The 25544-nt window shown below is 37.0% G+C and overlaps 1 protein-coding gene across 5 annotated transcripts in view; it reads left to right on the forward strand.

The window, feature by feature from the left end:
- Positions 1-25544, forward strand: part of SENP7 (SUMO specific peptidase 7) — a 201395-nt gene that overhangs the window by 56700 nt on the left and 119151 nt on the right. For 4 of the 5 annotated variants that reach the window (XM_017504344.2, XM_017504347.2, XM_017504348.2 and 1 more), the window contains exon 4: positions 10497-10594. In XM_017504344.2, the coding sequence (XP_017359833.1) occupies positions 10497-10594 (98 nt within the window). Of the gene's footprint in view, positions 1-424; positions 546-10496; positions 10595-25544 lie in introns of all 5 variants that reach the window. The other variant, XM_017504349.2, reaches the window with a different exon arrangement.

Below are 25544 nucleotides of genomic sequence, written 5' to 3' on the forward strand. Positions count from 1 at the left end.
CACCGCAACCTCTGCCTCCTGGGTTCAGGCAATTCTCCTGCCTCAGCCTCCTGAGTAGCTGGGATTACAGGCACGCACCACCATGCCCAGCTAATTTTTTGTATTTTTAGTAGCGACGGGGTTTCACCATGTTGACCAGGATGGTCTCGATCTCTTGACCTCGTGATCCACCCGCCTCGGCCTCCCAAAGTGCTGGGATTACAGGCGTGAGCCACCGCGCCCGGCCTCACGTGTGTCTTTACAGGCGAAGTGAGTTTCCTGTAGGCAGCATTATGTTGGGTCTTGTGCTTTATCTGTTCAGCCAGTCTAAATCTTTTAATTGTGGAGTTTTTAAACCAGTTACATTCAAGGTTGTTATTGGTAGTGAAGACTTACTCCTCTCACATACTCAAAATAATAAGATCAATTTATGACAAACCCACAGCCAACAGGATACTGAATGGGTGAAAGCAAAGCATTCTCCTTGAAAACTGCCAGAAGACAAGGATACCCACTTCATCACTCCTATTCAACATAGTATTGGAAGTCCTGGCCAGGGCAGTCAGGTAAGAGAAAGAAATAAAGGGCATCCACATAGAGAAGAAGTCAAACACTCCCTGTTTGCAGATAACATGCTCCTAGTTCTAGAAAACACTGTATTCTCAGCCCAAAAGCTTCTTAAACTGATAAGCAACTTCAGCAAAGTCTCAGCAAAGAAAATCAGTGTTTAAAAATCAGTAGCACTCCAATACACCAACAATAATCAAACTGAGACCAAATTAGGAATGAACTCTCATTCACAACTGTCACAAAAAGAATAAAATACCTAGGAATACATCTAACTAGGGAGGTGAAAGATCTCTTCAAAGAGAACTACAAAACACTACTCAAAGAAAGCAGAAATGACAAGCACATTCCATTCTCATGGAGAGAAGCAATCAATATCGTTAAAATGACCAAACTGCCCAAAGCAATTTGTAGATTTCATGCTCTTCCTCTCAAACTACCAATGACATTTTTTACAGAACTAGAGAAAACTGTTTTAAAATTCTTATGGAACCAAAAAAGAGCCTAGATAGCCAAGGCAATCTTAAGCAAAAAGAACAAAGCTGAACACATCATGCTATCCAACTTCAAACTATGCTACAGGCATACTGACCAATTACAGAATAGAGAGCCCAGGAATAAGACTACATACCCACAGCTATCTGATCTTTGGCAAACCTGAAAGAAACAAGTAATGGGGAAATGATTCCTTATTCAATAAATGGTGCTGGGATAACTGGCTAGCCATATGCAGGTAATTGAAACTGGACTCCTTCCTTACACCATGTACAAAAATTAGCTCAAGATGGATTAAAGACTTAAATGTAAAACCCCAAACTGAAAACTCTGGAAGACAACCTAGGCAGTACCATTCAGGACATAGGCATGGGCAAAGATTTCATGATAAAGATAACAAAAGCAATTGCAACAAAAGCAGAATCTGACAAATGGAATCTAAACTGAAGAGCTTCTGCACTGCAGAAGAAACTATCAAAAGAGTAAACAGTCTACAGAATGGGAGAAATTTTTTGCAAACGATGCATCTGACAAAAGTCTAATATATTGCATCTATAAGGAACTTAAGCAAATTTACAAGCAAAAAACAACCCCATTATAAAATGGGCCAAGGACATGAGTAGGTACTTTTCCAAAGAAGACATACATGCAGCCAACAATCATATGCAAGAAAGCTCAATATCACCAATCATTGGAGTAATGCAAATCAAAACCACAGTGAGATACCGTCTCACACCAGTCAGAGTAACTATTACCAAAAACTGCAAAAATAACAGATGCTGGTAAGGTTGTGGAGAAAAATGAATGCTTATAAACTGTTGGTGAGAATGTAAATTAGTTCACCCATTGTGGAAGACAGTGTGCCATTCCTCAAAGATCTAAAGACAGAAATACCATCCACCCCAGCAATCCCATTACTGGGTGTATACCCAAAGGAATATACATTGTTCTTTTTTAAAGACACATGCATACATAAGTTTCTTGCAGCAGTATTCACAAAAGCAAAGAGATGGAATCAACTTAAATGCCCAGCAATGTTAGATTGCATAAAGAAAATGTGGCACATATACACCACAGAATGAGATCATGACTGTTGCAAGGGACTTGGATGGAGCTGTAGGTCATTATCTTTAGCAAACTAATGCAGGAAGAGAAAACCAAACACTGCATGTTCTCACTTAGAAGTGGGAGCTAAGTTATGAAAACACATGGACACAGAGGGGAACAATACATGCTAGAGCCTTTTAGAAGGTGGAGGGTGAGAGGAGGGGAGAGGATCAGGCAAAATAACTTAGGAGTACTAGGCATAATATCTGGGTGATTAAGTAATCTGTATAGCAACTCCCCATGACAAGTTTATCTATGTAACAAACCTGCACAGGTACCTCTGAATTTAAAAGTTTTTAAAAAATGACTTATTCCTCTCATTTTGTTAATGGGTTTCTCACTGTTTTTATATCTTTATCTCTCTCTTCCTTTAATTATTTACCCTTATGATTTGGTGGTTTTTTTTGTAGTGATAACATGTGACTGCATTCTCCATCTTACTTGTATGTCTACTCTACTATTGAGTTTTATACTTTTGTGTGTTTTTTTGATGGTAGATACTGTCCTTTCACTTCTAAATACAAGACTCTCTTTAAACATTTTTTGTAGTGTAGTGTGATGAATTCCCTTAGCTTTTGTTTGTCTGGGAAAGATGTTATTTGTCTTTCATTTTTAATGGTAGGTTGGCTGGATATAGTATTATTGGCTGACATTATTTTCCCAAGCACTTGTAATATATTGTCATATACCTGTAGGGTTTCTGCTGAGAAATTTGCTTTTAATATTATGGGGATTTTCTTACATGTGATTTGATGTTTTTCTTCCTATTTATTGAATTCTGTCTTTGGCTTTTCACAGTTTGACTATGATACACCTTGTTAGAAACCTTTTATGGATTGAATGTATTTGAGGAATTTTGTACTTCTGTATCTTCATGTTTGTATCTTTTGCAAGACTTTGGAAGTTTTCAGCTATAATTTTTTAAAAATGTTTTTTCCCATTTCTCCTTCTGAAACTCCCATAATTTGAAGATTTGATCACTTTATGGCATCCCATATGTTACGTAGTCTTTCTTCTTTTTTTTTTAGACGGAGTTTCGCTCTTGTTACCCAGGCTGGAGTGCAATGGCACAATCTCGGCTCACCGCAACCTCAGCCTCCTGGGTTCAAGCAATTCTCCTGCCTCAGCCTCCTGAGTAGCTGGGATTACAGGCGCGCGCCACCATGCCCAGCTAACTTTTTTTTTGTATTTTTAGTAGAGACGGGGTTTCACCATGTTGAGCAGGATGGTCTTGATCTCTTGACCTCATGATCCACCCGCCTCGGCCTCCCAAAGTGCTGGGATTACAGGCGTGAGCCACCGTGCCCGGCCCTTTCTTCATTTTTTAAAATCGTTTTTTACTGTTGTTGTCTGAATATGTTATTTAAAAAAAAATTATTTTCAGGTTCAGAAATTCTTCTGCTTGATTTTTGTCTATTGTTGAGGCTCTCAGCTATATTTTATATTTCATTGAAATCTTCAATTTTAGGACTTTTAAAATGATATTAATCTTTGTTGAATTTCTCATTGAGATCATAAATTGTTTTCCTAATTTTTTGGATCATTTATCTTTTTTTAAAATATATATATATCTCAGTTTCTTTTTTATCAGATTTTCGAATTTTTTTCCAGCATTCCATAATTTTCTTTTCTTATGGGTATCTTACTGAAAAATTATTTTGTTTCTTTCTAGGTGTCTTGTTCCCTTCCTTTTCCATGTTTCTCATGTCTTTTTGTTGGTGTCTGTGTTTATTGTAGTCTTCCAATTTATTCATTAACATTGGTAGGGGAAGACATTTTCCCTATAGATATATTTATAGTGTTGGTTCTGTGGAGTGGCTTGTCTTTTATTTTACATAGGCACAGTCATGTAATCTTTTATGATTTTTTTGGATTGTAACCCATGTCAGCAGTGTCTGAGTTCCTGTCATGTAGACTGCTGCTGTTAATGGCAGCCATGGTGAGGCTTTGCTGAACTTGTGAACTCCCCAGGTGGGCTGCTCCTTAAGCACCAGTAGTGATGGCAGTGGGCTGGGTGGACTTGTCATTAGTTGCCTGAGTGGTGTGTGTGGGTGCCAGTATGGCTGGGTGAGTTGAGCCAGTCTCCAGACCTCTGGATGATTTGTGTAGGCAATGGCAGTGACAGCTATATGTGGGGTTGGCTTGTCCTTAGGTTTTTGGAAGGCATGTGCCTGAGCCAGTGGTGGGTGAACTGATCCCTAGGCATTTGGATGATGTACACCAGTACTGGGGTTGGGCAGACTGGGTCTCGCTTGACAACCCCACCCCCAGTGATGTGTGTGGGAAGTGGTAGCAGCAGGTGGTTAGGTTGTTCCCTAGGAACCCTGATGATGTGCATTGGTGACATTGAGGAGTGTAGATTGATTTTTGATTCTCCAGATGACATGTGTGGGTGCCAGTGGTGGTGGGGTGGGCCACTTTAAATTTTTTGTTACAATGTATTTTCATTCTTTTTAAAAAAGGTAACATTAAATTTATATAAGCATCTGTTTTCTTTCTGTTGTTCAGCTTGAATAATTTCTCTTGATCTGTCTATCTCCAGATCCACTAACTCCTTTTCAGTCTCCTTTCTGCGCTTTAGGCCAGCGGTCCCCAACCCCTTTTTGACACCAGGTTTCATAAAGAAAATTTTTCTGTGGACCCAGGTGGTGGGGCGGGTGGCATGGTTTTGGAATGATTCAAGCACAATACATTTATTGTGTACTTTATTTCTGTTGTTATTACATTGTAGTATAGAATTAAATAAGTATACAACTTACTCTAATGTAGAATCAGTGGGAGACCTGAGCTTGAGTTCCTGCAACTAGATGTTCCCAAATGGAGGAGATGGGAGAGTGACAGATCATCAGTCATTAGATTCTCATGAGGAGCATGCAACTAATATCACCACATGCACAGTTCATAATAGGATTTGTGCTATGAGAATCTAATGCTGCCACTGACGTGACAGGAGGTGGAGCTCAGGTGGTAATGTGAATGATGGGGAGCGGCTGTAAATACAGATGAAGCTTCACTTGCTTTCTTGCTGCTCACCTCCTGCTGTGTGGCCTGGTTCCTAACAGGCCATGGACCAGTACCAGTCCATGGCCTGGGGTTGGGGACTCCTCCTTTAGGACATTCAGTGCTTTTAAAAATTTGGTCATGTTACTTTGTAGTTCTCAAATTGCAATTTGTTTCTTTTTAAATTTTCTGTTTCTCTGTTGAGATTTTCTGTCTTTTTACTTCTTTGAAGAGGGTTCATCCTCTCAGAGAACAGTTTAATAGTCACTTTAAGGTTTTTTTCTGGCTGGGTACGGTGGCTCACACCTTTAATTCCAGCATTTTGGGAGGCCAAGGCAGGTGGATCACCAGAGGTCAGGAGTTTGAGGCCAGCCTGGCCAACATGGTGAAACTCTGTCTCCACTAAAAATACAAAAAATTAGCCGGGTGTGGTGGAGGGCACCTGTAGTCCCAGCTACTTGGGAGGCTGAGACAGGAGAATCGCTTGAACCTGGGAGGCGGAAGTTGTGGTGAGCCGAGATTGCACCACTGCACTCCAGGCTGGGCAACAAGAGTCAAACTCTGTCTCAAAAATAAATAAATAAGTAAAATAATTTTTTTTTCTGATAATTTCAACATCTCTGTCTTCTACTTAGCTGCTCTTGATTCTCATCTTCGGTGAGTTGTTGAGATTTCCTAGATTCTTTATATGCCAAGCAGTTTTTGATTATATCCTGGATGTTTTGAATATTAAGTTACAAGTCTCTGGAACTTTGTTAGGTCTGCAGGTTTGGTATTACTTTGAGTTCAACACTGTCATTCTTATCATATACTCTTCAGGGTCCTAAGATGACTTCTTCATGCAGTCTGTCTAGAATTCCTAGTTCCACTCAGTGGAAGAAGCTGAGAAGACTATTCTTATTCTATTTTAGTTCTAGTAGAATTCTTGCTCATTTTTTAGTCTGAGTTTTTATTTTATATATTTATTTATTTGTGAAACAGGGTTTTGCTGTGTCACCTAGGCCTGAGGGCAGTGGTACGATTATAACTCCATGCAACCTCAGACTCCTAGGCTCAAGTGATCCTCCTGCCTCAGCCTCCTGAGTAGCTAGGACTACAGACACATGCCACCACCAATGGCTAATTAAAAAAAAATTTTTTTTTTTGGTAGAGATAGGGTCTCACTTTGTCTATCAGACTGGTCTCAAACTTCTGACCTAAGTGATCTTCCTGCCTCAGCCTCCCAAAGTGTTGGGATTACAGGCGTAAGCCACTGTGGCTGGTTCAAGTCTGAGTTTTTAGTCTTTGTTATTGATGTATAGGAATTCTTTATATAGTAAAGATATGAGTCTGTTGTCAGTATGTGTACTGCAGATATTTTCTCTCAATCTGTAGCTGTTTTATTTCTTAATTGTATGTAGTTTGATGAGCAGAAATAGTTGATTTTGATGAATCTAGTTGATCATTTTTTTTCCTTTATTCTTAGTGGTTTCTTCTTTCTTCTTCTTCTTCTCTTGTTTTTTCTTCTTGTTCTTTCTTCTTGTTTTCTTTTCTTCTTCTCTTTTTTTAAGACTGAGTCTTGCTCTGTTGTCCAGGCTGGAATGCAGTGGTGTGATCTTGGCTCACTGAAACCTCTGCATCCTGGGTTCCAGCAATTATTGTGTCTCAGACTCCCAAGTAGCAAGGACTACAGGCATGCACCACCATGCCTAGCTAATTTTTGTATTGTTAGTTGAGACGAGGTTTCATCATGTTGCCTAGGCTGGCCTTGAACTCCTGGCCTGTAAGGATCCATCCACCTTGACCTCTCAAAGTGCTGGGATTACAGGCATGAGTCACTGTGCCCGGTTTCTTTATTCTTAGTGGTTTCTTAATGCTGTGTTTCTTGCTGGAGATGCAGTTATATGCTTTTTGGTGTTGTTGTGACAAAATACATATAACACAATATTTATCATGTTTAGCCATTTTAATGCGTTCAATTTAGCAGCATTTAGTTCTTTCACAGTTTTGTGCAACCACTTTTTCTGTCTGGTTTCAGAACCTTTTCATCACCCCAAATGGAAACTCTTTACTCATTAAGCATTCATTTCCTGTTTTGTTTCTCTGTTCTCCCCACTTTCCAGACCCTGGAAATAACTACTTTGTTTTCTGTTGCTTGGATTTTCCTATTCTAGATATTTCACAAAAACAGTCATTCATTATATGATCTTTTGTGTCTGTGCTGCTTTCACTTAGCACAAATGCTTTCAGAGTTCATCTATGTTATAGTATGTGCTTTAGTTCTTTTTATGGTCTAGTAATATTCTGTTGTATGGTTATATCACATTTATCTGTTCATCCGTTTGTATTGTTTTCACCTTTTTTGCTATTATGAATAATGCTTATGAACATACAGGTATCTGTTTGAAAACCTGTTTTCCATTCTTTTGTTTTATACTTAAGATAGGAATTGCTGTGTCATGTGGTAACTTTATGTTTAAGTTATTGAGGAACTGCCATACTTTTTTTTTTTCTTACAGTAGCTATACTGATTACATTTCCACTAGCAATGTATGATGGTTCCAGTTTCTTTATATACTCACCAACACTTGTTTTCTCTCTCTCTCTCTCTCTCTCTTGCTCTTAGACTTTCCTTTTCCTTCTCCTCTCTTTCTTCATTCTTAATCCTAGTGGGTATGAAATGATATGTCATTGTGGTTTTGATTGCATTTTTATGTGTTTCCATATAAATTTTAGGGGTATTTTTCCTTCTTCTGGGAAGAATGTTATTGATATTTTTATAGGGATTTCGGTGAATCTATAGATTTCTTTATTTAGTGTGGACATTTTAACAATGACATTTTAACACATTGAGTCTTTTTTCATTTTATTTTTTTGTTCTTGAAGAAGATAAACAATACTGACTCAACCCATGACCCATGAATATCTTTTGTTCTCCAGTTTTTTTCATCAATGTTTTGTGGTTTTCATTGCAGAAAACCATTCATTTCATTTTCACTTCTTTGGTTTGGATTTGCACTTCCTAATGACTAATGACACTGAGTGTCTTTGAAGATGCTTTTTGTCATTTGTATTTTTTTTTGAAGAAATGTCTATTCACATTCTTTGCCCATTAAATTTTTTTTTCTTTATCTTACTGAGTTGTAAGATTTTGTTTTTAAATTTTGAATGCTATACCTTTTTCCTTAAAGAGGTGGGATCTTGCTATGTTGCCCAGGCTGGCCTGAAACTCAGCCTCCAGCAATCCCCTCCTCCCTTGGTCTTCCGGAGTGCTGGGATTACAGGTGTGAGCCATTGTGGTTGGCCTGGATACTGTACTTTTATCAGTTACCTTATTTGTAAATATTTGCTCCCATTTGATTAGTTGGTTGCTTTTTCACTATTCTAATAGTGTTCTTTGTTTCAAATTTGGGTGATGTTCAATTTATCATTTTTCTCTTGTTATTTGTGTTTTTGTGGTTATAACTGTGAAATCATTGGCAAAGACAAGTCATGAAAATGTACTTCTGTGTTTTTTTCTAAGAGCTTCATAATTTTAGCTCTTATATAATATTTAGATCTTCTCTTTATTTAAGTTTATTTTTGAATATGGTATGAGGCAAGGGTCCAAGTTCATACTTTTGCATGTGACTGTTCAGTTGTTCTAGAACTATTTGTTGAAAGTTTATTTTTCTCCCATGAATGGTTTTGGCATCCTTGTTGAAAATCAATTATTGGCCATAGATATATGGGTTTATTTCTAGACTTTCAGTTCTGTCCCATAGATCTATATGTTTGCCCTTTGCCAGTACCAACATTGTTTTGATTACTATAGCTTTATAGTAAATTTTGAAACTGAAATGTGAGTCCTCTAATTTTGTTTGCCTTCTTCAAGATTGTTTTGGTTCTTCGGAGCCTCTCCCAGTTGTTAGATCAGTTCATCCATTTCTGCAAAACAGGCTGTTGGGCTGTTGAAATTTTGGTAGGGATTGAGTGGAATCTGGAGGTCACTTTTGGGAGTAATGCCCAACTACTAACCAAAATAGTTAATAAAGGCTTTCAGTCCTCGATTAGGATGTATCTTTTCATTTATTTAGGGTTTCTTTAATTTCTTACAGCATGTTTTGATATTTTCAGCATGAAAGTCTTACATTGCCTTGATTAAATTTGTTGGGTATTTTATTCTTTTTGATACTATTGTAAGTAGATGTTTTTTCTTAATTTCCCTTTCAGATTTGTCACTGCTACTATATAGAAATACAACTGATTTTTGCCTTTTGATCTTATATTTTGTAACTTTTCTGAATTAGTCTATCAGCCTTAATTTTTTTTTGGTGGATTTTTCCGACTCTTTTGGCTATTGCGAATAATGGACTACAAACACAATTGTACAAATATCTCTTTTATAAAGACAGTCTTGTAAACTTTATTTCATTCATTATTTTTTTGAGATGGAGTCTCACTTTATCACCCAGGCTGGAGTACAGTGGCGCCAACTTGGCTCACTGCAACCTCTGCCGCCCAGGTTCAAGCGATTCTCCTGCCTCAGCCTCCTGAGTAGCTGGGGTTACAGATACCCGCCACCGCGCCCAGCTAATTTTTGTATTTTTAGTAGAGATGGGGTTTCACCATGTTGGCCAGCCTGGTCTTGAACTCCTGACCTTGTGATCTACCTGCCTCAGCCTCCCAAAGGGCTGGGATTATAGGCGTGAGCCCCCAGGTCTGGCCTTATAAACTTATCACAAATGTCTGTTCTGTGATGTGGAAGCAAAACCAAAACTTAATACAGATGTAATCATTGTATATCTTTGTGAGATAGCTACTGTTATTATATCCATTTTCAGATAAAGAAACTAAGGCATAGAGAATATAAATACTTATTTGCTTAGGATAACACTGCGTATTAAATAAATTAATTTGAATCTTTTATTCTAGTCATATTTAATCTAAACTCTGTCAGTAAAATGTCTGGCTCTTTCCTAAAGTTTTCCATGTGGCAGTTCATAGGTAACTAATTTTAATGTCTTCCAATTATTATAAATGCAGTTACATCAAAATCATAGGCCCTATATAACCTGCTATGTAATAATTTATATTACTTTCTTTAAATACATTACAGATTTTAATATTTATATGAGCTTTGGAATCTCAAAGTGTTGATTTTTTCATTAAAGTTACCCTGGTATTTTAAAATGTCTTCCTGGTATTTTTTGGTGGACTTACATTTTTGCATTAGCAAAAGAGCCAGATATTCCATAGATTACACTTACTATTTTTCTCTGTGAACTACTATGAATTTAATCGTTTACAACAAATTTCTAAATAAAAAAGAACATTTTAAATGCCTCTTGTCATATTGTTTATTATTAAAATTTCATTTTTTTTCCTAGTGGGAAAGGAGTCTAAGGAATAAAGTCATCTCTCTAGACCATAAAAATAAAAAAGGTATCCGAGGGTGTCCTGTCACTTCCAAGTCATCACCAGAAAGGTAAGATATGTATGTGTGTGATACAGTATGGGCTTATCCTATGAAATGTGACCATAAATGATGCATTTAAGCTCGTTGATCTCGATTATGACCACAACATTCAAAATAAAAGGTTTCAATTCAGTGGCCTTTAAGATTCTTCCAAGCTCTTAACTTTCTGTGATTTTAAGTATCTGTACTTTCTTGTTTTTGTGCATTTGGAACATCTTGATAAGCTTTTGCTGCTAATGCCAGGGTTATGCCTAGACTGGTAATGATGATTGAGTCATTATTTGTGATCAGTAGTGAGAAATGATGCTCTGTTTCTTCTTCTTCTTTTTTAAAAGGCTAGTCAAATGAAACACTGGGAGTGGAGCAGGAACAAAGACGTCTGTAACTTGTTATCAGTTGGTTGTAAACACCTCTGTACTTGGGCCAACCAAAGATGCTCCATTTAGCAACTATGCTACTATAGTCATAGTGTTAACAAATTACTTATATAGAGGAATTAAATATCTGGAGGATTCAAATTACAGTTGTTACTGGAAATAATATAGAACATTTCAGAATTGGGCATCAGTCAATGATTTTAGAAAGTTGTTATTTTAAAAAAGAGTATTGAATTTTCTTTTTAACATAGTGAATGAAAAAATGACCATAGCAAATTATAGTTGTTGGAAAGTCACACAAATTTAGAAGACTGAATGGGATCCTTGAATTTATGTCAAAGTACTTCTATAAGCTTCTTAGTATAATTCCCCTTTTCAAGTAAATTGTGTGTAGGAAATATAAAATGTATGGGTGACTCCATAGCAGTTTATGAGCCTTTTGACATTCTGCCATGCCGGGGATAAATTATCAGGGTGAATAAGCAGGTCTACTGATGCAATGATGATGCTTTTATCCTTAGAACAAGCACACACTCAGTTTTCAGACTTGGTTTCCCAAAAAGATTTACATCAAAAGTTATATTCGGTTTGAGAGATGGCATGCTAGAAGTAAAGGAATCATAATCTTTAATTAATAAAAATCAAGTCACATTTTCTGAAAGTTTTGCAAGTACAAAGTTATTTTATCTTACGGGAGACATATCCTGAAGACTGCGTGCTTCAAAACTTACATCATTCAGGCTGGGCATGGTGACTCACACTTGTAGTTCCAGTACTTTGGGAGATTGAGGCAGGTTGATAGCTTCATTGCAGGAGTTCAAGACCAGCTTGGGCAACATGGTGAAACACCATCTCTGCAAAAAATTAATAAAAGTAAAAATAAAAAAAGCTTACATTATTTAAATCTCACTTTTCCATAAGAATGCTTGTAAAGTGGTGGGCACAGGTTCTTTGGGATATCAGTCAACAACTTTGCAATGTATTATTACTTTAATATTGCCTTTTAGTTTTCTGGCATTATCTGTAATATTTTTTCAGTTTGTTTCTTCTAAATTATCAGCCTGGCATAAAATGATAATTGTTTGGCCTTCCTTACAGAATTTATGACATCTGACTTCTCTTCCAGAGTTAGTGATTTTCAGGCATGTTCACAGCATTAGCGTTATAACATCTATTTAATACACAGTTAATGATATTGTTAGAAAATGAAAAGATTTAAAATTTAGTAGCAGTAGAAATTGAATTGAAAGTACAACAATGACCCAAATCATCATCTTTTTAATAAACAAAAAGAACAATGTGGTTGACATGATCTTGACAAAGGAAAATGATATATTTTTTAAACTGATACAAGTGATATTGCCAACAGGCAATAGTGTGTAATTAATTAGTTTTATAGTTTACTCAGCCAATTTTTGAATAATAGAATGTGATTTTTGACAGATTTTTAAAATCTAGAGGGCTTTGTATTATTTCAAAAATTTTAACTTGACACACATATATGTTTTATATATAGAACTAATTATATATAAATACATAATTAGTTGAATTCACAATGTTAAAATGTTCATGAAATATTTCTGCATTGCATTTGTGGCAATGTGTTTGAATATTAAAAAGTGGAATTAAAAAAAATATCTCTAATGTATGGTAGAAGGGACCTGAGTCACTTCCAAATCCTGGTTGTCTTAAGCTAGGAGGGGGCATCTTGTCTAGTTTTCCTCTGCTGAAAGTTCTGGAGCTTTTGATTTTCAACCTTTATCTGAATGTTCTACTTCTAAAAGGTAGGTAAAATGGGATGGTTAGGATATCCAGGATGTCTGGAAACGCAGGTAGGATAGAACATGATGAGTTGTTTAGGTGAAGCTGGCTTATGGTAGTTAAGTTAGTAGGCAGAGTTAGGAAGTGAGTTGGTTCAAAACAACAGGAATGGGAAATTGTGATGTATTTGCTTCACAGCACAAGAATTTTGTAAAGTTCTCTTGGGCAGATTATTTTTAGAAGAGACCCAGTTTGCTTTTTCTGTTTTAATGGGATTCTTTTATCCTCTCTTGACCTCATTTTCACTATCAGTGAGCTTACAGAATTTGTACCTACAGACTTAGTTCTCTTGTAGTATAATTTTTAAAAAATAAAATTGTACTGTTCTTCCTATTTCACTAATTATTTGGCATATCAGTCATAAGAGTATGTGAGCAATATCAGGTTGGAACTGAACTCTCTCTATTTATAATTATGGCAGCTAGTATCTATTGAGTTCTTATTACATGTTAGGCATTAGGCTAAGCCTGAACTGTCTTACTTAATTTTCACAAGTCTGTGAGATGTAAGTAGTATTGGCCTTATCTCATAGCTGAGGAAATTTAGGTCTTGTTACTATAATGGAGAGGAATGTTATTAATGCATCTCTAGCAAACCTAGTTTAGTATTAACAGACTTAAATTTTTATTTTAATACTGTTGAATTCTCCTAGGCTATCTGAAACATTTTATAAACTGTTGCTGTGCAAAGGGAAATCAAAGCAACAAAAATACAACTGGAGAGAGGGAAAAAGTTTCCATATGTTTGTATTACTTTGGAACTGCTGACTCTATCTACTGTCTTTGATATTATTTTAAACATTTTAATACTTTTTAGTGCTTTTCTAAAAATTAAGTTTTATTGTGATGTAATTTACATATCATAAAATTCACCCATTTTAATTCAATAATTAAATAATATTTAGTATATTTACAGAATTGTGAGCCATCACCACAGTCTGGTGATGGTTTTAGAACATTTCCCTCATACTCCAAAAGAAACTGTTCATTTACAGTCACTTTCCATTCTTACCTACAGCTGTGAGGAACTACTAACCTATTTTCTGTCTCTATAAGATTTGATTTTTCGGACATTTCATATAGACAGAACCATACAATATGTTTGTTCTTATGTCTGGCTTTCACTGACCATAATGTTTTGACGTTTATTAATATTGTAGCATAAATCAGTATTTCACTTCTTTTTATACCACATTGTGTTTATTCACCAGTTGGATTTTTATATTGTTTCTACTTTTTAGCTATTATGATAATGTTGTAAACATTCCTGTACAAGTGTTTGCAGGTGTTTGTGTAGACATATGTTTTATTTTTCCTTTTTCTTTTGAGATGGAGTCTCACTGTGTTCCCCATGCTGGAGTGCAGTGGTGAAAAAACAGCTGACTGCAGCCTCAACCTCCCAGGCTCAAGCGATTCTCCCTCCTCAGCCCAACAAGTAGTTGGGACTACAGGCATGCACAAACACGCTTGGCCAATTATTCTATTTTTTGTACAGATGAGGTTTTGCCGTGTTGCCCGGGCTGGTCGTGAACTCCTGAGCTCAAGTGATCTGTCTACCTTGGTCTCCCAAAGTGCTGGGATTACAGGCATGAGCCACTGTGCCCATCCTTACACATATGTCTTGAATAGATAATTAGGATTAGAATCGCTCTGTCATGCTTTAATATTGTTTAACCTTTTGAGCAACTGCTGAGTTTTTTTCAAAATGACTGTACCATTTTGCATTCCCACCAGCAATGTATGAAGGATTCATGTTTCTCTACATCCTCACCAACACTTATCTCCTTCCATTGTTTTTTCCTCTCTTTTTTTTCTTTCCTTCCTTCTTTCTATCTTAGTGGGTGTGAAGTAGTATTTCATTGTGGTTTTGATTGGCATTTCCTAATAACTAAATGACGTTGATTGTCTTTTCATATGCTAATTGGTCATTTGTATGTTTTTTTAGAACTGTCTACTCAGATCCTTTGCCCATTTTAAATTGGGTTGATTATCTTTTTGTTGTAAGAGTTAAAAAAAATACTTTCTGGGTACAAGTCCCTTATCAGATATATGATTTTCATATATTTTGTCTCATTCTTTTCACTGGTTTCTCACACTCTTGGCGGTGTCTTTTGAAACAAAAGTTTTAAATTTTGATGAAGCCCCATTTATCTATTTTTTTTTTTTTTTTTGGTCTCTGTGCTTTTGGTGTTATATCTAAGAAACCATTGCCTAATCCAAAGTCATGATCATTTACTCCTGTGTTTTCTTCTAAGAGTTTTATCATTTTAGCTCTTAGATTTAGGTCTTTGATCCATTTTAGTTAATTTTTGGGTATGGAATGAAATAGGCACCCTAATTAATGTTTTTGCCTTTGGATATTCATTTGTCTCAGCACCATTTGTTCAAAAGACAAATGGTGTCTCTTCATTGTTTTCCATTGAATTTTCTTGGAACCTTTGTGAAGTATCAGTTGACAGTAAATGTCAGGGTTTATTTCTGGATTCTCAGCTCTCTTCCATTGATCTATATGTCTGTCCATATGCTGTTACTGCCATGTGCTGTTGCAACTTTGTAGTAAATTTTGAAATTGGGAAGTGTGAGTCTTATAACTTTGTTATTTTTTTTCAAGATTTTCGGGACTGTTCTGGGTTTCTTGCATTTTCAGTTGAATTTTAGAATCAGCTTGTCATTTTTAACAAAAAACAAGCAAGGATTTTGGCAGTGATTGTATTGGATCTGTAGACAAAATTGGCGAATATTGCCATCTTAACAACAATTGCCCACCTCATGCCAGTTAGAATGGTGATCATTAGAATATCTGGAGACAGCAGATGCTGGAGAGGATGTGGAGAAACAGGAACACTTTTACACTGTTGGTGGGAGTGTAAACTAGTTCAACCATTGTGGAAGACAGTGTGGTGCTTCCTCAAGGACCTAGAAATAGAAATTCCATTTGACCCAGCAATCCCATTACTGGGTGTATCTCAAAAGAATTATAAATCATTCTATTATAAAGACACATGCACACATATGTTCATAGCGGCACTGTTTACAATAGCAAAGACCTGGAACCAACCCAAGTGCCCATCAATGATAGACTGGACAAAGAAAATGTGGCACATATACACCATGGAATACTATGCAGCCATAAAAAATGATGAGTTTGTGTTCTTTGTAGGGACATGGATGAATCTGGAAACCATTCTCAGCAAACTGACACAAGAATAGAAAATCAAATGCTGCATGTTTTCACTCATAGGCGGGTATTGAACAATGAGAACACATGGACACAGGGAGGGGAGGAGCATCACACACTGGGTTCTGTTGCAGGGGTCCAGGGAGGGACAGCGGGGCTGGTGGGGAGGTCAGGGAGGGATAACATGGGGAGAAATGCCAGATGTAGGTGATGGGGATGGAGGCAGCAAACCACATTGCCATGTGTGTATCTATGCAGCAATCCTGCATGATCTGCACATGTGCTCCAGAACCTAAAGTATAATTAAAAAAAAGAAAAAGAATACTGTCTTCAGATTAATAAACATGGGATGTCTTTCTGTTTATTTATGTCCTCTATAATTTTTTTCAATAGTGTTTTGTAGTTTTCAGTGTGTCTTTGACCTTTTTTTGTTAAGTTTATTCCTAAATGCTTTCTTACTTCTGAAGCTATTATGAATTGAATAGTTTTCTGTTTTTAAATTTTTATTATTTTGAGACAGGATCTCCTTTATTGCCCAGGCTGGAGTGCAATAGCATGGTCATAACTCACTGTGGCCTTGACCTCCTGGGCTTAAATAATCTTCATTCCTCAGGCTCCAAGTCTCTGAGACTACTGGTGTGTGCCACCATGCTTGGCCAGTTTTTTGAATTTGTAGAGTTGGGGTCTCATTGTGTTGCCCAGGTTGGTCTTAAACACCTCGTCTCAAGTAATTCTCCTTTCTTGGCTTCCCAAAGTGTCAGGATTGCAGGCACGAGCCATTGTGCCCGGAATTGTTTTCTTTATTCATTTACTCTAGGATTTCCAATTTGTTAGCATATAGTTGTTCATAATAATAGTAGTGTGTAATGATCCTTTGTATTTCTGTGGTATCAATTTTTATGTCTTGCTTTTTGTTTTCAATTTTATTTGGGTCTTTCTTTTTTTTTTTTGATTGGTCTAGCTAGTGGTATATTAATATTTTCAAAATGCCAACTTTATGTTTTGATCTTTTAAAAAGTCTTTATTTTGTTTATTTCTACTCTGATCTTTACTATTTCTTTCCTCCTACTGATTATTGTTTTGTTCTTGCTTTTCCTCCTTTTCCTCCTCCTCTTCCTTATTCTTTTCTTCTTTTTTGAGGTGGAGTTTTGCTCTTGTTGCCCAGGCTGGAGTGCAATGGCAGTATCTCAGCTCGCTGCAACCTCTGCCTCCCGGGTTCAAGTGATTCTCCTGCCTCAGCCTCCTGAGTAGGTGGGAATACAGACACATGCCACCATGCCCAGCTAATTTATATATTTTTTAGTAGAGTCGGGGTTTCACTATGTTGTTCAGGCTGGTCTTGAACTCCTGATCTTGTGATCCACTTACCTCAGCCTCCCAAAGTGCTGGGATTATAGGCATGAGCCACTGTGCCTGGCCTTGTTCTTGCTTTTCTAGTCCATTGAGGTCCACTGTAATTGTTTTTTATTTGAAATCTTTCTACTTTTGATGTAAGTGTTTATTACTATTCATTTCTCTCTCAGTACTGCTTTTGCTTGTCCATAGTTTTGATGTGTTGTGTTTCTGTTTTTATTTGTTTCAGGAAGTAAAATAATTAAAAAAAAAATTCTTCAGACCCAGTGGCTGTTCAGGAGCATGCTGTTTAATTTCCAGGGATTTGTACAGTATCCATCATTCTACTTGTATTTGATTTCTCGTTTTATTCCAGTGTGGTCTGAGGAGATACTTTATATGATTTCAGTTTTTAAAAAATTATAGAGATTTCTTTTGTGTCCCATCATATGATCTGCCTTGAAGAATGTTTCTTGCACTGGTGAGAAAATGTGTATTCTGCATCTGGTGGATGAAATGTTTTGTAAATATCTGTTAGGTCTATTTGATCTGTAGTGCAGATTAAACCTGATGTTTCTTTATTGATTTTCTGTCTAGATGATCTGTTTAGTGCTCACAGAGGGTGTATTAGTTGATTCTCATATTGCTATAAAGAACTACCTGACACTGGGTAATTTATAAAGAAAAGAGGTTTAATGGGCTCATGGTTCTGCAAGCTGTTCAGGCTTCTGCTTCTTGGGAAGCCGTAGGAAACTTACAATCATGGCAGAAGGTGAAGGGGAAGATAGTGCATTGTACACGGCTGGAGGAGGAGAAAGAGGGAACAAAGGGGGAGGTGCTACACTTTTATAAATAACCAGATTTCATTAGAAGTCACTATCAGGAGAACAGCAAGGGGGGAATTCTCCCCCATGATCCAACCACCTCCCGTAAGGCTCCTCTTCCAACATTGGGTATTACAATTCAACATGAGATTTGGGTGGGGACACAGACCCAAACCATGTAAGAGGATGTTCAAGTTCCAAACTATTATTGTATTGGGATCTGTCTTTTTAGCTCTAATAATATGTACTTTATATTTCTGTTTGCTTTGATGTTGGGTGTATGTATTCAGATTTTTAATTTTCTTGCTGAATTTATGCTTATATCAGTATATGATGATATTTTTGTGTCTTTGTATGTTTTTGACTGAATGTCTATTTTGTCTGACATAAGTATGTATAGCTACTAATGCATGTTTTGTTTTCATTTGTCTGTGTATGTGTGTGTGTATATATATATATATATACACACACACACATATATATATATCTTTGTATACATACATATATATATACTAATGCATGTTTTGTTTTCATTTGTGTGTGTGTGTATATATATATATATATACACATACACACACACATATATATTTGTGTATATATATACACACACACACATATATATGTGTGTGTGTATATATATATATGTATATGTATACATATATTTGTATCCCTTCACTTTCAGTCTATATGTGTCTTTATAGGTAAAGATAATTTTTTCTGGGAAGCATATAGTTTGGTCTTGTTTTTTTAAATCCACTTAGCCTGTTTACGTCTTTAAACTGGATAATTTAAACCATTTACATTTAAGGTTGTTATTGGTAATGTAAAGACATTTGTCAAAGATGGCTGAATAGGAACAGCTCTGGTCTGCTGCTCCCAGCGAGAGCGCACCAGAAGAGGAGTGATCTGCATTTCCAACTGAGGTACCAGGTTCATCTCATTGGGACCTAATAGATATCTACAGAACTTTCCACCCCAAAACCACACAATATATATTCTTCTCAGCACCACATCACACTTATTCTAAAATTGAACACATAATTGGAAGTAAAATACTCCTCAGCAGATGTAAAAGAATGGAAATCATAACAAACAGTCTCTCAGACCACAGTGCAATCAAGTTAGAACTCAGGATTAAGAAGTTTATTCAAACCTCACAACTACATGGAAACTAAATAACCTGCTCCTGAATGACTACTGGATAAATAATTAAATGACGTCAGAAATAAAGATGTTATTTGAGACCAGTGAGAATGAAGACACGATGTACTGGAATCTCCAGAACACATTTAAAGCAGTGTCTAGAGGGAAATTTATAGCACTAAATGCCCATCAGAGGAGTGAGGAAAGATAAAATCAACACCTTAACATCACAATTAAAAGAACTAGCGGAGCAAGATCAAAAAAGTTCAAAAGCTAGCAGAAGGCAAGAAATAACTAAGATTTAAAGCAGAACAGAAGGAGACAGAGACACAAAACCCATCAAAAAATCAATAAATCCAGGAGCCAGTTTTTTAAAAGATCAGCAAAATAGAATGCTAGCCAGACTGATAAAAAAGAAGAGAGAAAATTCAAATAGATGCAACAAAAAATGATAAAGGGGATATCACCACCGATCCCATAGAAATACAAACTACCATCAGAGATTACTACAAACACCTCTATGCATATAAACCAGTAAATCTAGAAGAAATGGATACATTCCTGGAGACTTACACCTTCCCAAGACTAAACCAGGAAGACGTTGAATCCCTGAATAGACCAATAACAAGGTCTGAAGTTGAGGCAGCAATTAATAGCCTACCAACCAAAAAAAGTCCAGGACCAGACAGGTTCACAGCCGAATTCTACCAGAGGTACAAAGAGGAGCTGGTACCATTCCTTCTGAAAGTATTCCAAACAATACAACAAGAAGGAATCCTCCCTAACTCATTTTATGAGACCATCATCATCCTGATACCAAAACGTGGCAGAGATGCAATTAAGAAAGAAAATTTCAGGCCAATATCCATGGTGAACATTGACGCAAAAATCTTCAATAAAATACTGGCAAACTGAATCCAACAGCACATCAAAAAGCTTATCCATTACGATCAAGTTGGCTTCTTGCCAGGAATGCAAGGCTGGTTCAACATCCACAAATCTGTAAACATAATCTATTACATAACAGAACCAAAGACAAAAACCACATGACTATCTCAGTAGATGCAGAGAAAGCCTTCAACAAAATTCAGCAGCCCTTTATGCTAAAAACTGTCAATAAACTAGGTATCAGTGGATCATATCTCAAAATAATAAGAGCCATTTATGACAGACCCACACCTAATATTATACTGAATAGGCAAAAACTGGAAGTATTCTCTTTGCAAACTGGCACAAGACAAGGATGCCCTCTCTCACCACTCCTATTCAGCATAGTATTGGAAGTTCTGGCTAGGGCCTTCAGGCAGGAGAAAGAAATAAAGGGTGTTTGAATAGGCAGAGAGGATGTCAAATTGTCCTTGTTTGCAGATGACATATTGTATATTTAGAAAACCCCATTGTCTCAGCCCAAAATCCCCTTAAGCTGATAAGCAACTTCAGCAAAGTCTCAGGATACAAAATCAATGTGCAGAAATCACAATCATTCCTTATACACCAATAATAGCCAAATCATGAGTGGTCTCCAATCACAATTGCTACAAAGTGAGTAAAATACCAAGGCATACAACTAACAGGGATGTGAAAGACCTCTTCAAGGAGAACTACAAACCACAGCTTAAGGAAATAAGAGAGGACACAAACGGATGGAAAAACATTCCATGCTCATGGTTAGGAAGAATCACTATCATGAAAATGGCCATAGTGCCCAAAGTAATTTATAAATTCAATGCTATCCCCATCAAGCTACCAATGACTTTCTTCACAGAGTTGGAAAAAACCAACTTAAACTTCATATGGAACCGAAAAAGAGACCTGCATAACCAAGACAGAGTACCAAAACAGAGATATAGACCAATTGTACAGAACAGAGGCCTTGAAAGAATGCCACACAACTACAACCATCTGATCTTTAACAGACTTGACAAAAACAAGCAATGGGGAAAGGATTCCCTATTTAATAAATGGTGTTGGGAAAATATCTAGCCATACGCAGAAAACTGGATCCCTTCCTTATACCTTATACAATAATTAACTCTAGATGGATTAAAGCTTTAAACATGAGGCCTAACACCATAAAAACCCTAGAAGAAAACCTAGGCAAAACCATTCAGGACATAGGCATGGGCAAGGACTTCATGACTAAAACACCAAAGCAATGACAACAAAAGCCAAAATAGACAAATGGGATCTGATTAAACTTAGGAGCTTCTGCACAGCAAAAGAAACTATAAGTTATAAGTAGAGTGAACCAGCAACCAACAGAATGTGGAAAAATTTTTGCAATCTACTCATCTGACAAAGGGCTAATATCCAGAATCTACGGAGAACTTAAACAAATTTACAAGAAAAAAACAGCCCCATCAAAAAGTGGGCAAAGGATATGAACATTGCTTTTCAAAATAAGACATTTATGCAGCCAACAAACGTATGAAGAAAAGTTCATCATCACTGGTCATTAGAGAAGTGCAAATCAAAACCACATTGAGATACCATCTCATGCCAGTTAGAATGGCAATCATTAAAAAATCAGGAGACAAATGCTGGGGAGGATGTGGCGAAATAGGAATGCTTTTACACTGTTGGTGGGAGTGTAAATTAATTCAGCCACTGTGGAAGACAGTGTGGCAATTCCACAAGGATCTAGCAATAGAAATACCATTTGACCCAGCAATCCCATTACTGGATATATACCCAAAGGATTATAAATCATTCTATTATAAAGACACATGCACACATATGTTCATTGCAGCACTGTTCTCAATAGCAAAGACTTGGAACCAATCCAAATACCCATCAATGATAGACTGGATAAAGAAAATGTGGCACATATACACCATGGAATACTACGCAGGTGTAAAAAAGGACGAGTTCATGTCCTTTGCAGGAACATGGATGAAGCTGGAAACTGTCATTCTCAGCAAACTGACACAAGAACAGAAAACCAAACAAAGGATGCGTTCATGTCCTTTGCAGGAACATGGATGAAGCTGGAAACCGTCATTCTCAGCAAACTGACACAAGAACAGAAAACCAAACAAAGGATGAGTTCATGTCCTTTGCAGGAACATGGATGAAGCTGGAAACTGTCATTCTCAGCAAACTGACACAAGAATAGAAAACCAAACACCACATGTTCTCACTTATAAGTGGGTGTTGAACAATGAGAACACATGGACACAGGGAGGGGAACATCACACACTGGGGTCTGGGGGGTGGGGGGCTAGGAGAGGGATAGCAGTGGGTGGGGGGATTGGGGAGGGATAGCATTAGGAGAAATACCTAATGTAGATGATTGGGTGATGGATGCGGCAAACCACCACCATGGCGCGTGCATGTAACAAACCTGCACAATCTGTACATGTACCCTGGAACTTAAAGTATAATAAATAAATTTTAAAAAAAGACATTCATCATTTTGTTAATTGCTTCCTGATTGTCTTGTATATCCTTTGTTCTTTTCTTTCTCTTTATTGTTTATGCTTATGGGTTGGTGGTTTTCTTTAGTGTTAATGATTGATTCCTCTTTCTCATTTGTTCCTGCTCTTCCAGTTAGTTTTATACTTCTGTGTATTATCATGATGGTAGATATTGTCTTTTTGCTTCTAGACATATGACTCCTTTAAGCATTTTTTATAGCATCAGTCTAGCCGTCTTAAATTATCTCTTTCTGTTTGTCTGATAAAGTCTTTATTTTTTCTTCATTGCTGAAGGATAGCTTTGCTGAAGGTAGCATTCTTGGCTTGTAGGTCTTTATTTCAGCACTTTGAACATATCATCCCATTCTCTCCTGGCCTATAAAGTTTTTGTTGAGAAACTTAGTTAGTGTGATGGAGGTTCCCTTGTATGTGTCTTACTACTCTTCTATTGCTATTTTTAGAATTCTCTCTTGGGCTTTGATTTTTGACAGTTTGAGTATAATGTCTGGGAGAAGTATAGGGCCTTGGAGAAGCCTTTTTTGGATTGAATCTATTTGGGAAAATTTGAGCGTACTGTATCTTGATGTGTATATCTCTCATAGGAGTTGGGAAACTTTATTATTAAATTTTATTTTATTGTTAAATAGGCTTTTATTATTTTGTTAAATAGGTTTTCTGTCTTTGCTCATCTCTTCTCCTCTGAAACAACTAAATTTGAATATTTGGTCAGTTTATAATGTAATATGTGTCCTGTTGGTTTTATTTATCCTTTATTTATTTTTCTTTTTCTGTCTGACAGGTTTATTTCAAAAGACATGTCTTCAGGTTTAGAGTATTTTTTCTTCTGCTTAGTCTGTTGTTGGAGCTCTCAATTGGGTTTTTTAAAATTTCATTAATTGAACTCTTCCATTCCAGGATTTTTGTTTCTTCTTTTTAATTATACCTGTCTCTTTGTTGGATTTCTCATTTATATCCTGAAATGGTTTTCAGATTTTTTTGTATTTTCTCTGTTCTCTTGTAACTTGCTGAGTTTCTTTAGATTGGAATACCCAACCCCTGGGGCCATGGACCGGTACTGGTCCATAGCCTGTTAGGAACCAGGCCGCAGAGCAGAAGGTGGGTGGCAGGTGAGTGAATATTACTGTCCGAGCTCTGCCTCCTGTCAGATTTGTGAGAGCATTAGATTCTCATAGGAGCTTGAGCCCTATTGTGAACTGTGCATGCAAGAGACCTAGGTTGAATGCTCATTGTAAAAATCTCATGCCCAATGAGATGGAATAATTTTGTCCCGAGACAATCTATACTACCCCACCATCCCTGGTCTGTGGAAAAATCATCTTTCGTGAAACTGGTACCTGGTGCCAAAAAGTTGGGGATTGCTGCCCTAGATAATTATTTTGAGTTTGTTTTCAGGCATTTCATACATATATTTTTCTCTGTGTTATGTTTCTGGAGAATTGTATTTTTTGGAGGCCTCATGCTTTCTTGCTTTGTCTTGTTTCTTGTGTTCTTATGTGTGCATGTGGTGTAACAGTTGTTTCTCTCAGCTTTATGGATTAACTTCATTTGGTAGAGACTTTTCCTGTAGATGTATCTATGGTGTTTGTTAGGTAGATTGTTTAGAGTTTTATTCTTAGTGGATGCAGTTGTGTAGTCTCCATGTTATTTCCTTGGTCATAATCAGTGATAGTGGTGGCAAGGTCCTTATTGTCTTAATCTGCAACTTATTTTAAAAAATTTTCAGACTCGTCAGCAGGAAGTAAATCTGTGGTTTCTGGAGTGTGGCAGGCCTTTACTGGGGACGGGTACACCAGGTTTGCTAGTCCTTGTACCCCTGGGTGGCATGTATGAGCACCAGTCATGGTAGGGGTGAACCATTTGTGCCAGTCCTTGGGATTCCTGGTGGTAACATGGGTTAGAGTTCTTAGAGTCCAGGTCAATCAGTTCTTGGGTCCCTGGTCAGCATGTTTGGTGCCGGCTGTGGCCAAGGTGGGCTGGGCTGGGTTCTCAGGCCACTGTATAGTGTACTTGGGCATTGGCAATTGTGAGTGATGTGGGCTAGTACTCAGGCCTCTTGATGGTGTGTGTATAATGATTGTTTCTTTTGCTGTGCTCTTCAGTTTAATTAGACCCCATTTGTCTATTTTGGCTTTTGTTGCCATTGCTTTTGGTGTTTAAGTCATGAGTTCCTTGCCTATGCCTATGTCCTGAAGGGTATTGCCTAGGTTTTCTTCTAGGGTTTTTATGGTGTTAGGTCTTATGTTTAAATCTTTAATGCATCTGTAGTTAATTTTTGTATAAGGTATAAGGAAGGGGCTCAGTTTCAGCTTTCTGCACATGGCTAGCCAGTTTTCCCAACACCATTTATTAAACAGGGAATCCTTTCCCCATTGCTTGTTTTGTCAGGTTTGTCAGAGATCAGATGGTTGTAGATGTGTGGTGTTGCTTCTGAGGCCTTTGTTCTGATCCATTGGTCTCTATCTCTGTTTTGAGCAGTGGTTCATAGTTCTCCTTGAAGAAGTCCTTCATGTCCCTTGTTAGTTGTATTCCTGGGTATTTTATTCTCTTTGTAGCCATTGTGAATGGGAGTTCACTCATGATTTGGCTCTCTGTATGCCTGTTATTGGTGTATAGGAATGCTCGTGATTTTTGCACATTGATTTTGTATCCTGAGACTTTGCTGAAGTTGCTTATCAGTTTAAGGAGATTTTGGGCTGAGACAGTGGGGTCTTCTAAATATACAATCATGTCATCTGCAAATAGGGACAATTTGACTTCTTTGTTTCCTAATTGAATATCCTTTATTTATTTTCTTGCCTAATTGCTCTGGCCAGAACTTTATTATGTTGAATAGGAGTGGTGAGAGAGG

Source organism: Cebus imitator, unplaced genomic scaffold (assembly GCF_001604975.1).
Source record: "Cebus imitator isolate Cc_AM_T3 unplaced genomic scaffold, Cebus_imitator-1.0 Scaffold321, whole genome shotgun sequence".
Taxonomy (NCBI): domain Eukaryota; kingdom Metazoa; phylum Chordata; class Mammalia; order Primates; family Cebidae; genus Cebus; species Cebus imitator.